We start from the raw sequence: 14,801 nt of genomic DNA, 5'->3' as shown, positions 1-14,801 counted from the left end.
TAAGTACATAACCTTTCATAATTACGAAAAAAGATGTTGACAAAATATCAAATACAATATCTTGGGATAATATTTGCAATATGTGAGATTTATTTACAATCTTTGTGGGCTGGACATTTTTGACTGGGAACACAAAGGGTTAGCACAAACAAACACAGCAAAGGGTTTAACTTAGAGACTTAGATAAAGAAAGAAAAACAAAAAAAAGATGTAGGTTGCATGTTTATCTAAACATACCTGTGACCAGGAGCCAGTGCTCCACTCTTGAGGACATGGCTGAGTGTTGCAGGGCTTAAGCTGGGCTAGAGCGATTACAAGGCATAAGGAGTGAGTGGCCACCTCCTCATGCTGGTACGTCACCTTTCTCATGCAGCAGTTTCTTGTCTGCTTCCAGCCCCTACATGCTCAGCTGCAAACTTCCCATTTACCTGTCGTCCAGCTGTCACTAAATATGAATAATGAATTCCATTGTTAAAAGCAAATCAATCTAATATATTAAAACTGTAACAAGTGAAATAGCACACAAAGAAACAAATAATACATGTTGCTGATAGCACTGATTATGGGGTGAATATAGGACAATATCACAATTTGATCACTTTGGTCAGATTTTTTTGGTTTTGTCCAATCTTGATTACATTTTAGTCAAGATTGGACAAAATTTGTAGATTATGGAAATGGCATCCATCGGTTTTGCAGTAGTATACTATTTTCTTTACACTGCTACCAACTGCCTGTCACAATAGACATCAAATTAAGAAAAGAAAAACAAATCAAATCACTTTATTGTCACAGGACCATATGCACAAGTGCAACAGTTGGTGAAAGTCTTGTGTGCAGTTCCGAGCAACATAGCAGTCATGACAGTGACGAGACATACCAATTTACAATAAACAACATATTTACACAACAAAATGTACATATCTAATCTAAACTTTTAAAAACACCAGAGGAATGTGATGTCCATTAGATTAGACACAGGATCTAAATGGGTTAAATAAGGTAAGTTCTTCACTTTTGGAATATTCAGCTTTTTACAACAGTGAGTATTTGCATTCACCTAATCCAAGTGAACATAATACTAGTAGACACCTATCTAAATTAATGCAGAGAGAAATATTATGTTGTGTAGTCAGGACTGGAACATTCTTCAGTCCAGGTAAAGACCAACATCTCATCTTTTCATGTCCTCATTGTGCAGAAAAAACTGCAGAGTTAATATTAAAAGTATTTGAGAAGGTAATGAACATTTTAAAATCTCACATGGTGCAGCATCCAAACTAGTGATGAATCAATTGTGAGTGGCAGTGGGAGTCTAAAATAAAGAAACACTTCACTACAGTTAAAGTTTATAAAATATGAAAGTATATATTATGAAAACAATTGTGTTAAGTGACCAAATTAAAATAGCTACAAGGGAACTATATAAATGTTAGACATTTTATTTCAGGCCGCCTCACGGAACACTGGTGGTCGTACGCAAATGTACCAAACTGGACATTTACATTTACAAAAATAAGTTTGAAAAACATACAAATCTCCAAATTGACATTAATGTTACATTGGTAAACCACTATGTGTTACGCTTGATTAACGAGGCAGACGAGGAGATGCGGATCCAAACGCAGTTGAACTTTATTTGAATGACTAAACAGGGCAAAACACAAAGTAACAACCCACGATGGGGAAAAGAAACATAAACTGGGTAAGCAGATCAAGGTAGACATGAACTGGGAACTCGAAAGGGAAAGACACACCAGGTCTAACATCAAACGACGATCGACAAAGACAGAACAAAGACACGGGGTATAAATACACAAACATGGGATAGGTGGCCAATGAAAGAACAGAACTCAAACAAGATAACAAGGTGATTAACAGAAACCAAAGGCAAATTAACAAGGGCAGGTGTAAACAATGAACAGTGAACACGAACGCTAACAAGGACTATGGAATTACATAAGGGACTAAAGTGAAAACTAAGAAGTGCAAAAGTGACAACAATGGTAAACAAGAGGGCAACAGTGAAACGAGACAGGGTGGACTATGGAGTTAAATAAGGGACTAAAGTGAAAACTAAGAAGTGCAAAAGTGACAAGATGGAAAACAAGAGGGCAACAGTGAGACAAGACAGGGTAATCGTTACATAGCCCCCCCCTTAAGGATCGGATACCAGACGATCCAAAACAACAAAAAAAAACACAAAAGACAAAAAAGACCCACAAAGAAAAAACAAAATGAGGGCACCAGGGGCAAACACACAGAGACAGTTCACGGGGGTACAAGGGGCACTGCGACAGTCCACGGGGGCCATTAGGCAGTCCAGGGAGGTGGAGAGGGTAGACAGGTAGACCATGGAGGCCGAGAGGGCAGGCAAGCAGTCTATGGGGGTGTGTCAAGGGACCAGGGTCAGGTGGCCTGGTGGACATCCACTGGGTAGGGACTGGGTCAGGAGGCCAGGAGAGAGGACTCAGGACGGGAACAGGGGCAGGAGGCCTGGGTGGAGGCCATAGGACGGGAACAGGGTCAGAAGCCCTGGGAGGAGGCCACAAGACAGGGACCGGGTCAGGAGGCCTGGGAGGAGGCCATAGGATAGAGGCCGGCTTCGGTGGCCTGGGAGGTGGTCGTGAGCCAATGGCCGGTTCAGGGGACCTGGGAGATGACCACAGGGCAGGGGCTGGTTCAGGGAACCTGGGAGGTGTGGCCACTGGGGGAGCTGGCGGAGCCGCGTGAGGCGGAGCCAAGGAGGACCTCTGAGGCGGGGCAGTCGAAGACTTGGGTGGCGGCGCCGCAGGAGGCATAGGCAGGGCCGCAGGAGACCCTGGGGGCGGAGCAGTAGAAGGCTTGAGAGGCGGCGCCGTGGAAGGCTCGGGAGACGGAGCCGAGGGAGGCTCGGGAGGCGGAGCGGAGGAGGCTCGGAAGGCAGAGCCGTGGATGGCTCGAGAGGCTTGAGGGGCGGAGCCCTGGAAGGCTCGAGAGGCTTGAGGGGTGGAGCCCTGGAAGGCTCGAGAGGCTTGAGGGGCGGAGCCCTGGGAGGCTCGAGAGGCTTGAGGGGCGGAGCCCTGGGAGGCTCGAGAGGCGAAGCCCTGGAAGGCTCGAGAGGCTTGAGGGGCGGAGCCCTGGAAGGTTCGAGAGGCTTGAGAGGTGGAGCTCTGGAAAGCTCGGGAGGCGGAGCTCTGGAAAGCTCGGGAAACTCGGAAGGCGGAGCCCTGGAAAGCTCGGAAGGCGGAGCTCTGGAAAGCTCGGGAAACTCGGAAGGCGGAGCTCTGGAAAGCTCGGGAAACTCGGAAGGCGGAGCTCTGGAAAGCTCGGGAAACTCGGAAGGCGGAGCCCTGGAAAGCTCGGAAGGCGGAGCTCTGGAAAGCTCGGAAGGCGGAGCTCGGAAGGCGGAGCTCTGGAAAGCTCGGGAAACTCGGAAGGCGGAGCTCTGGAAAGCTCGGGAGGAGGAGCCCTGGAAGACTCGAGAGACTTGAGAGACTTGGGAGGCGGAACACTAGGGGGCTCGAGAGGCGCTGGCTCTTGGACGGTCACAGCCATTGGCACTGGCACTGGCTCTTGGACGGTCATGGCTACTGGCACTGGCTCTTGGACGGTCAAGGCTTCTGGCACTGGCTCTTGGACGGTCAAGGCTTCTGGCACTGGCTCTTGGACGGTCACGGCTACTGGCACTGGCTCTTGGACGGTCACGGCTACTGGCACTGGCTCTTGGACGGTCGTGGCTTTGGGCACTGGCTCTTGGACGGTCATGGCTACTGGCACTGGCTCAGGGACGGTCGAGGCCACAGGCGCTGGCTCAGGGACGGTCGAGGCCACAGGCGCTGGCTCAGGGACGGTCGAGGCCACAGGCGCTGGCTCAGGGACGGTCGAGGCCACAGGCACTGGCTCAGGGACGGTCGAGGCCACAGGCACTGGCTCAGGGACGGTCGAGGCTACAGGCACTGGCTCATTGACGTTTGAGGCTTGCGGCACTGGCTCATTGACGGTTGAGGCTAGCGGCACTGGCTCACTGACGTCTGAGGCTACAGGCTCTGGCTGGGTTACCGTGGTTGACGAGGATTCGGGCTCGCTCACGGTGACATGCGTGGGCTCTAGCTCGCTCACCGTGACAGGCGCGGGCCGGGAGGCGGAAGCCCGTCTTCTCTCCCTCCTCCGAGCAGACGCAGTGGGCCGCGCTGGCTCGTGGAAGGCGACTGGCGTGGGGACGGGCTCGCTGACAGGTGGGGCTGGCGCGACAGGAAGCGCCAAGGACGACTGGGGAGTCACCACAGTGGGGAGAGAGGTGGAATCCTCCTCGGCGAAGACCACGGTGTAGGGTGAGCCGCTGGCCAGTAAGGTCGCCTCCAGGAAGTCGTGGAGAGTCCACCCAAGCGTTGCCGGCGGTAGACGCTCCCTGAGCGAACCGTGTAACGTGTCCCTGAAGAAAACCACCAGGGCTGAGTCCGGGAAGTCCGTGAACTTCGCCAGCGTGAGGAAGTCGCTGATGTGGTCTTCAACAGGGCGGCCTTCTTGTCTAAGGTTGAGCAACCGGCAGTTGGCCCGTATAACTGCTGGATCCATGGGTGTTCAATCGTTCTGTTACGCATGATTAACGAGGCAGACGAGGAGATGCGGATCCAAACGCAGTTGAACTTTATTTGAATGACTAAACAGGGCAAAACACAAAGTAACAACCCACGATGGGGAAAAGAAACATAAACTGGGTAAGCAGATCAAGGTAGACATGAACTGGGAACTCGAAAGGGAAAGACACACCAGGTCTAACATCAAACGACGATCGACAAAGACAGAACAAAGACACAGGGTATAAATACACAAACATGGGATAGGTGGCCAATGAAAGAACAGAACTCAAACAAGATAACAAGGTGATTAACAGAAACCAAAGGCAAATTAACAAGGGCAGGTGTAAACAATGAACAGTGAACACGAACGCTAACAAGGACTATGGAATTACATAAGGGACTAAAGTGAAAACTAAGAAGTGCAAAAGTGACAACAATGGTAAACAAGAGGGCAACAGTGAAACGAGACAGGGTGGACTATGGAGTTAAATAAGGGACTAAAGTGAAAACTAAGAAGTGCAAAAGTGACAAGATGGAAAACAAGAGGGCAACAGTGAGACAAGACAGGGTAATCGTTACACAATGTAAACAATGAATAAAAGTAGATTTATGGAGCTAACCTTCTCCTCAGCATATGTGGAGTGGAAGTCGGCCATTACAGATCCGAGTGACACACATGCACTGTATTCCAATTCTCTGCTCAAGCCGCTTTTGTCAGATAACGGTTTTAAATTCAAAGAGAAATTTGTCTTGTGTGCCCATTAAAAACACAAACAACATTATAAATAAATCAATATTTATTTAGGAAAAATGTTTGACAGTTGTGCAAAATTGTCCTTTTGCTGGCAGACATTTTCCACTGAAGTATGATATATAGTGTTGAAAGTCTCCACAAAATTAAAACAATTATGAGAATCTCAATTAATTTAAGTAAATTGCATGGCAGATGTGGTACATTTCCCTTTGGCAAAGATTTGCCATATGGTGTCCAAATGTCATAGCAACTAAATAAGTGATTGTATAAATTATCTGGAGACCATGATATCTGTAACGAACTGGCCATGGAGATAGTGTTAGGATCCATGTGCAGGAAGTTTATTAAAAGAGACACAAGCCAACAATCCAAAACAGCTGGCAGAGAGACGTAGTCGTAAAGCAGTCAGATAAATCCAATAAACCAAATAGACAGTCCAACCAGGCAAACTAAATGAAGGGTAATCCAAAAAGCAGTAAATCCAGAAAAACAGGCAATGGTCATAACATGAATCAAGAAACAATGGCAATGGAAAAACGCTCGGTAAGGCAAGGTAAACTGGCAATACTTCGCACAGAACAATGGAACTGTATGCTATATAGACATGAGGTAAACAGGAAATGAGCAGTGAATAAATGGGCGAAGATCAGTATTTGACAGAGGGCTCCCTCTGGTGGTTGGTAGGATGGAAAAAAAACTCAGATGTTATAGTATCACATCGCTACAATGTATTCCAAGTTTTTTGAGGACATGGCTATGATGTTTCTGGAATGTTTGCCAAGATGACACTTTACCAAGCCGTTGCCCAACATTGTCATAAAGTAATGTTGCGCTGATGAAAAGACGACCAACAGGTGATGTCGTCAGAACCTTCTGTGTTTGCTGGGTATAATCTTCATGTAGCATGTTTTACATCTAAGCGTCTGAAGGGAAGTCGGTTGGCATCTTCCAGGTCATAATGCCTGCCGAATGCAACCTCTGTCAGTGGGACTCATACAGAGATGCGACTTATCTGTGTTTTTTTCTCTCAACAATGCGATTTTGACCCTGTGTGACTTATAGTCAGGTGCAAATTTATTTCCGGAAAATACTGTATTTTTGTATGGTGTTATGACTCATCGACGGAAGAATGCACTAACTATTAACGGAGCCAAAAGTTGTGATAATCATTTTGTGATATCAGATAACCAGTTCTGAATAATCAATGGTTCTTCGTTCCCAACACTAATCCTCACTATTTAAAAAGCTCATAAATCAGCACAATCCTGTTCTCATCAACAGGTTTCTGAAAGGGTTAAGGCCAAAGAATACTTTGGGTGTCCGCGTTGCGGATTGCTCAGCTCACAGTAATTTTGATGCAAATTGCATCATCAGCACAGCCGCGCGGCTCGACCGCACGCCGCCTAGATTTTCTTGACTCCCGCACAGCCGAGGACCGTGTGCATGAGTAAAGAAAATCTAGGTGGCATGCAGTCGAGCAGCATGGCTGTGCTGATGACATCTGTGCATATGCTGGCCATTAACTATACTAAAAGACTGTCACAAAGCAGTTGTTGTGTGCATGCGTTGAATGTGTTCCTATTCATTCACGGCCAGAAAAGTACACTAAGAAAGGAAAAATTGAGTATACCTGGAACTTTATGTTTAGGTTACAGTTGGGATTTTACAAATATCATCAGCTTTGTATAAAAAATACATTATGTCTAAGAGATGTCCCCACAAATGTAGTGAAACCAGTGTTTATGTGTATGTAGATCCCTTTTTGTATAATGTATCTCTTGGGTGTTCTTCTCTGCTTTCATGGACCCTCTGTGGGAAAGTTACCCTCAGGAATTTCTGGGGATTGTAGTTCCAGTCCCTGTGGGTGTCTCAGACAGAGCTGAGAACTGAGCTGACAGAGAAGAAATTCCACACTCTCCTCCAGGGACAGGGAGAGGGGGAGAAAGAACAAAACAGAGAGTGACAAATAGAGAGAAACTAGACCATCCAGAAGAAGAAAAGTAGTGGGAGTTAGCGATTCCTCTCTCTTGTGTAGGAGCCTGTTACCTGAGTTTAACTGACTGTTATAAAGTAATGGTTTATTAGGTGTTTTTGAGTGCAAATTAAATGTGAGACCTCAGTGTTTAACTTCTAAGGTAATACATGCAAATCACCTCCTCAAGTGGGTGTGAACATGGGAGTCAGACCTGAATGCACTGTGGAGGATCCACAGTTTGCATGAGAGTATGTAACTCAGAGTCCCAGAACACTGAAAAGAGAAGGAGATAAAGTCAAGTGTCAGTGGATGAATTTTTAAAGAGGTTATGACATGAGGAATCAAATGTTCCTTGCTCCTTTGACACGTAAGAGGTCACCTATATAAACATACTGTAAGTTTCAGAACTGAAAACTTCCTCTTTAACAGAAAAAGAGCATTTATTTAAAGGAGACCTATTATGCCCCTTTTTACAAGATGTAATGTAAATCTCAGGCATCCCCAGAATGTGTCTGAGAAGTTTCAGCTCAAAATACCCCACAGATCATTTATTATACCAAGTTGTAAATGCTATTTTGAGTGGAAACAAAAAATATGCTGCTTTCGTGTGTGTCTCTTTAAATGCAAATTAGCTGCTGGTCCCTGCCCACATAGCTCTGGTCTCCGTGAATACAATCAGAGACAATGGTAACTTTAGCTGCATTAGCCGTGGAATCAGCTAACAAGCACATTCAGAAAGGCGATTTGCAAACATTGACAAAATATAAAGTGCGATACTTACATCTTCAGGATGTAAAGCTGGAACATGAACAGTTAGTACTAATCCATGCTTGAGAATCACATTTTTGTTTCTGTTTTATTGACACACATTCACAAAGCAGTCTGGTGCAAAAAGATTTCCACAAACATACACAATTTTTTTATGTTTTGGGGCACATTTCCTTCAAAAATAAAACTTGTCCACTGCGTCTTCAGTGGCTCTGATGCCGGGTGTACATGAAGACTCTTATGTTCACTTTTACAGCCAAGAGACATTATTCTTCTCACTGTATCTGCTCCAGCACATAAAAAATGGCGGACTGTGTGCAGATCACTCAGGGGAGGATCAATGATAATAGGGTGGAGTCCGTCACCAGTCGCGGAAAAGAAAACCCTTCATTTTGACACACTGTTTTTGATTAATAGACATATAAGAAAGAGGAGTGGGTGGACTTCTAACATTGTAGGTTGGTTGTGTACACACACTGCAGACTCACATTTATGTAAAACACCATGTAAAAGTTAATTTTGCATAATAGGTCACCTTTAAACCAAGCTGCAAAAACATCTAGTTTGGAATTCGTAGAACTTGTGATGTCACAAGTACCAAATACATCTGCACATGCAATGCCTATTTTTCCATCATTGCACCCTTGGCCTCGCCCAGTGGTGCTCAGTTAGTCATACAGGTGTGATTTGCCTGTCATGGGAGCTTCATCCAAAGTGGGCTTGGACAGGGCACCTTCATATGCCTGTCTGGATTTCAATGTTTTTCTACATCAACATGCACTAGATGAACGGTTTTGACCATTATCATACATCTTGCTCCAATATTAAAAGACATGATTTAAACTCTAAAAGGGATCCCTCATTGTGTTTCATTAATTTGTGTTGTCTTACTGTTGTACTGTTTGTGAGGCATTCTGGCCCATATTTGAACCCATCTGTGCATTTTTTAATGAGTCGAGCTGCAGGCACACACACCCCAAAAAACAGATACATGTACAGTCATGTAAATTTTAACAGTTTCCCACCAACTCAATTAAAGGCTAATTAAGGGAAGTCAGTGAGAGCTCATGTTGTGATGGGTCTGTATAACGATGGTCATTATGGACGAACAGTTAAATTTTTGTTTCATCAGGACATTTCTCTAAAAAGTAAGATCTTTGTTCCCATGTGCACTTGCAAACTTTAGTCTGGCTTTTTTATAGCTGTTTTGGAGCAGAGGCTTCTTTGTTGCTGAGCAGCCTTTCAGGTTATGTCGTTATAGGACAAGTTTTACTGTGGATATAGATACTTGTCTACCTGCTTTTTCCAGCATCTTCACAAGATCCTTTGCTGTTGTTCTGGGATTGATTTGCACTTTTCACACCAAAATACATTTATCACTAGGAGACAGAATGCAAATTGCCTGAAGGTTTTACATCATTTTCTGGAATTTTCCATCTTAAAGGCACAGTTAATTTAGTGTTTGTAAATTTCTTACCCACTGTAATTGTGATTTAGTCAATTAAAATTGAAACAATCTGTCTGTAAACAATTGTTGGAAAAATTACTCACATTGTGCACAAAGTAGATGTCCTAAACGACTAAATGACCAAAACTGTAGTTTTCTAATATGAAATCTGCAGACTTCATCTGTATGCAGCAAAGATGGTGGGGTAGAGTTGTCTTGTTCTTCACTGCACATTTACATAAGGTATTTTTGAATCAGAATGTGGAAGTACTCTAATTAAAATGTTTACATGGAAATTATTACAGCTCTTTCAACTGGATATAGAAATCAGATCAATCTCAACAGGAAAACATTCATTTATTTTTATTTAGTTTTTTCTAATTGATTGATGGTTGAATGTTTACACAAATGCTTTTCGTTCAGATTGAGCTATCTGTTGGATTAATAATGGATTATTAGGTTGTATATAAAAGGTTTAGAACAATTCTGAATTAAAGAATTTGCTTCCTTTTGATTCATGATGTCATTCTTTGGTGTTATGTTTAATGTTTCCATTTTGAAAGCCTTTTGTTGTTTGGCTCTATTTTAAAGACTTTTCTGTAAATTCATGCATTGTTGGAAATTAAGAATGTTTTAGCCATGGTCCATAAAAAATCTAATGAAATACTTATACAGTATATGAAGTTATGGACATTTCTGGAAATACCCAATTTGTTGTGTGTTTGATGAATAACTCATAATGAGAAATTAAATGTTTATTTTTTTATTTTTTTTAAACTACACACAGCAGTTACAGGATATGCGTTTCTTTGAATTTCATTTAATTTGAATTAGTCATCTTTGAATTCAAATTTCAATTCCACATCCTGTTTGCTCTCTCAAACCAAATTCAAGAATTGAACTAGAATTTCATAGACATTCTCAATGCAGTTATAAATGTCACAAAAAATGTATCTACTCTGACATCTGCCTGTCAAACCCTGTTCAGTGCTGTGTACCACATCCCTGTGCTACCTCAGAGTTTCCCTTCAGAGTTTCCTTAATGCCGACAAGAGAGAGATTCTGTTGAGCATAAAACATGTTCAAAACAATGCAATAAAATTATAAAAACCCACTAAAAAAGCAGTCACTTGATGTCCCGTGTGATGTCCCGCACAATAGAGGGGAAAGAGCAGTTGTTTGTTACAGGGTCCACATCAGGCTTCAAAGGAATAATTCACACAACAATTTGCATTCTCTCTCTCACTTTAATTCTACTGCTGAACACAAATTAAGGTTTTTAGAAAAATATATCGGCACTTTTGGTCCATACAATGAGAGTGAATAGGTGCCAAAATTTTGAAGCTCCAAAAATCACATAAATCAGCATAAAAGTAGCCTAATCCATGTGACTCCGGATCATGGATCCGGAAGTGATATGATAGGTTGTGTGAAAAACAGATCAATATTTAAGTCAGTTTTTAATATAAACACTCCTCCCTGCTCAGTCAATCTCCACTTTAACTTTCACATTCTTCTTTTGTTTTTGGTGATTCACATTCTTCATGCATATCGCCATCTGCTGGGCAGGGTGAAGAATTTATAGCAAAAAATTGACTTAAATATGTATCTGTTTCTCACCCACACCTATCACTTCTGAAGGCATGGATTTAACCAATGGATTAACTTTTATACTGCATTTATCTGCTTTTTGTAGCATCTTAAAAAAGTACAATTCCTGGGAAAAACTACTTAATTAAAGTAACGTATTTGTAATTTGTTAATTTAAACCCCTGCTAAGCATAAAGAATAAAGTACACTTACTGGAGCTGTACATTCCATGAAACTTACGGCTGCACAAAAAATGGAAATAAATCTTGTGTCCAAATCCAACGTTGGCGTGTTCCATTCAGATGTGATCGTCCCTATGCTCTATTCCCTTCAAAGGCATTTGCCCTCCACTGTGAGAGCTTCAGATGGATGAAAGATGATAACTGCCAGTCAGAGCTTTTTAACGATTCTTGTTGGTATTTGGTTGGAATGACCCTACAGGATGGATTGTGCTCCCTTTGAAGTGCCCTGCAAAGGCATAATCAGCAGCAGTTAGAACCCACCAGAAGTGCTGAACAGTAGTAGGGGGAGTGTGTGTTCTAGTTCTAGAAAGCATTTGATTGGATAAGATTTCTCAACCTCAATGTGATGTCATCAATGTTCCTGAGTCTTTTTAGTTGGAAGAGAGACACTGCAGATTTGAAATGCTTATCACTTAAAATGTTGTCAATATTTAGAAGTAAACTAGCACATATATTACCTTAAAGCTACTAGATATGGACTAAAAGCATCAAAACTTTAATTTAGATTTCATGGGATCTTGAAGTGTGTCTAGCCACATGGGTTGGTTTAGATCAGGCCAATCACTGAGTGACTGTTCAGTCCATTGCAGAGCAAAATACTCTATTTCAGACTATGGATTTGAATAAATGGTGTGGTAGTTCAGAGGCAGCCCTGTGGTCATGGGGTATCTGAACATCATTTATGTGCTTATGATAAAGTGCTAAGCTTAAGAGTCTCTGAAGTGCCCAGTGTTTCCAAGAATGAAACAGAGTGAATGTGTAAAATTGCGACTTGCTTCACTCTTTGTATGCTAATGAGGGCAGAAGAAATGTTCTTGACTGTTTTATAGTTTTGCAAAACCTTTTTTTTTCTCCACTACCTGTATATTAGTAAACTGCAGACAAAAAGAAGAAAAAAAAACAGCATAGCTGGTCATCGGTATGTTTATTTATTTTTTTATACCACTAGTCGAAGCATTGTGTATGTTCTGACTACTCGTGAATCACAATTTCAGATGCACTTGTTCCAAATTGTGATAGTTTGCATGCTAAATACATTTTCGAATATGCTCAAACATATTTGAAGTTATGCTAAATTGTAAAGTAAGTTAACACTCTGCGCTCTGTATTTAAAAAAACACTGAACAGCGCTGCAGACATTTAAAGTGTTCCTTTTCAAATGCAGTGAAAGCCAAAATGACTAAACAGTAATGCGGACATTAATGTGAAAAAAAAAAAAAAAAAAACATAATGGTGGACTAGCTTCAGCAGCTTTTCCACCAACTTTTGCTATACTAACCTGCATAAATTAGTTTAGACCAGCATGGGAATTACATGCTTGTTAAGATGGTATTTTTTTAGCAGTATTTTGAATTTATTTCTTTCTCCCTCCACTCCTTCCCTCCCCATCCAGCTCCAGACATTTCTTCAGGTTAACATGACCCAAGTTCATGTAGATGAGTGTGTAGACTCCGATTGCCGAGGAGGAGGGGGCTGTACCAGCCACCTGAGTGTGACTGACAAGCCGGCGGTGGTCGATTCGGGCAGCATGGCTTTGGTGTCAGTAACCGTGGAAGCCACAGCTGTTTGCAGTTGCTCAGCACGAGAACATCTCCACCAGAGCTGCTCCGTCTACCCCAGAAACCCCTGCCACAATGGAGGAGTCTGTGTAGACACACAGAGTGGATTCAGGTGAGAAATTACATGTTGCACTTGTGTGAAAGAGACCTTGAGAACTTACCTGACTTTATTTCACTGGTGAATTGAAAAGCAATTTAACAGTGAGATGTTTACAACATACATTTTCAGTCTGCAATCTGCAGCAGGTATCTAAGCAACTGCAAGCTATTTGAGCTAAAAGTAAACAATCAGATGTCATGTCTAAACATTGTATTAGGTTGAAAATACCTGATGAAAATCAGAATGTGTATGCACTTTGATTCTTAGATATCTAACCATTATTTCACATTTATATTCCAGCTCTCTTTGAGAGTGAAAAAAACAGCATGATCACTGAACTTTCTGCATAGATTCTATCCACTTTCTGTAAGGCCAGTCTTCTCTCTTTTTAATTTATTCACAAATATGAGGGTGAGATAGCCTTTCTTTCTTGTGTTATTCAATTATCCAGTCCTGGCATGGATATTGTTGTCCTTCCTTGAATAACAATGCTGAATGACTGGGATTGGAAGAGTTTGGGGGAGCAGGTAGCTTGCCATAATTGTTTGGTGAGAATTTTTTTTTTCTAAGAATGCATGGCAACCGAAGGTTAATAACAAATGCTCTAACGCTATGTTTTATTTCAGCCATGACTGTAACTGGACAAAGTAGGCGATCAATGTCTTTTTTTAAGATTTTGAAGGTTCTGTATCCAAACAGCAAGTTGTGTACATCCCTAGATTAGAATATATAGTTTTGTTTACTAGTAATGTTTCTTTATGTAAAATGTTTGAGTGGTAAGCTGGGCCCCATTTTTCCGTACCAATATGCCTGCACCACCAATATGTCAGCATTTTTCTGTATTTTAAATGTCACTCAGATTTTATTTTCAACTAATTTCCATTTCCATTCATGCATTTGGCAGATGCTTTTATCCAAAGCAATGTACATTACATTCAACATATTCATTTTATCAGAGTATTCTGGGAATCTAACCCATGACCTTGGTGTTGCTTGCGCCATGCTCTACCAGTAGAGCTATAGGAACAATGCAGTACAATTTCAGAATTTTGTCACCATTTGCTGATTACATTATCAGTAAATCAGTAATCTCTGATTACAATGATTACATATTATTACTTTTTGTTTTCTGTTGGACACAAAGGGAGCTGAATGATCATATCATAAAAGTAATCCAACATTTGTGTGCTGTATTCTGGTTTTCCAAGGCTGTGATATGTCTTTGTGTGAAGAACAGATCTAAATGCAAGTCTTCATTGTTCCCATCTGTGTCAGATGTCATTGGCTCATATGTGTTTTGTGACCGATTGTGACATGCTAAAGTTTGGATGCCTTTATTGAAAAAGAAGACTGCATTCATAAAGAGGAACATTTTTAACAATCAAAACTTCACTCTGTGAAGTTTCACTCTGTTTCTTCGAATCAGTTATTGCAAGTGTAGTTTTATCTGCTTGCAACGTCTTTTTTATTGTTGAGAATTGGTTAGGTTTAGGTGACTATATATTGCAAATAAAGTAGTTAGTGGCTAGGTGTAGGATTAGGGGTTGGTTAGGGATCTTCAATATCGATATGATAGTTTTATGTAATTTAACTAATATTTGTCAAAATATTATAAAATATATTGCAGATAGACATGCAATCATTATCAAAGATGCTTGAGCCTATGGAATCGTCCAAACTGAGGAGAGGCCTATAATTGTCTAATTGGGTTCTTCAAATGTATGTGCAAGTTTGATTAGAATAGCTGGATTGAGTTGTGCGAGATAATTGCATGTTTCCATGTTGATTAGAAAGGGAACTCTTA

At 41.8% G+C, this 14,801-nt stretch overlaps 1 protein-coding gene across 1 annotated transcript in view; it reads left to right on the top strand.

Annotated features, from left to right (window-relative positions):
• Window positions 1-14,801, top strand: part of LOC127654782 (neural-cadherin-like) — a 437,028-nt gene that overhangs the window by 325,196 nt on the left and 97,031 nt on the right. Inside the window, exon 22 of the mRNA XM_052142196.1 lies at window positions 12,732-13,009. Coding sequence (XP_051998156.1) covers window positions 12,732-13,009 — 278 coding nt within the window. The remainder of the gene's footprint in view (window positions 1-12,731; window positions 13,010-14,801) is intronic.

Source organism: Xyrauchen texanus, chromosome 2, assembly GCF_025860055.1.
Source record: "Xyrauchen texanus isolate HMW12.3.18 chromosome 2, RBS_HiC_50CHRs, whole genome shotgun sequence".
NCBI classification, from domain to species: domain Eukaryota; kingdom Metazoa; phylum Chordata; class Actinopteri; order Cypriniformes; family Catostomidae; genus Xyrauchen; species Xyrauchen texanus.
This window is presented reverse-complemented; position numbering and strand designations above follow the sequence as displayed.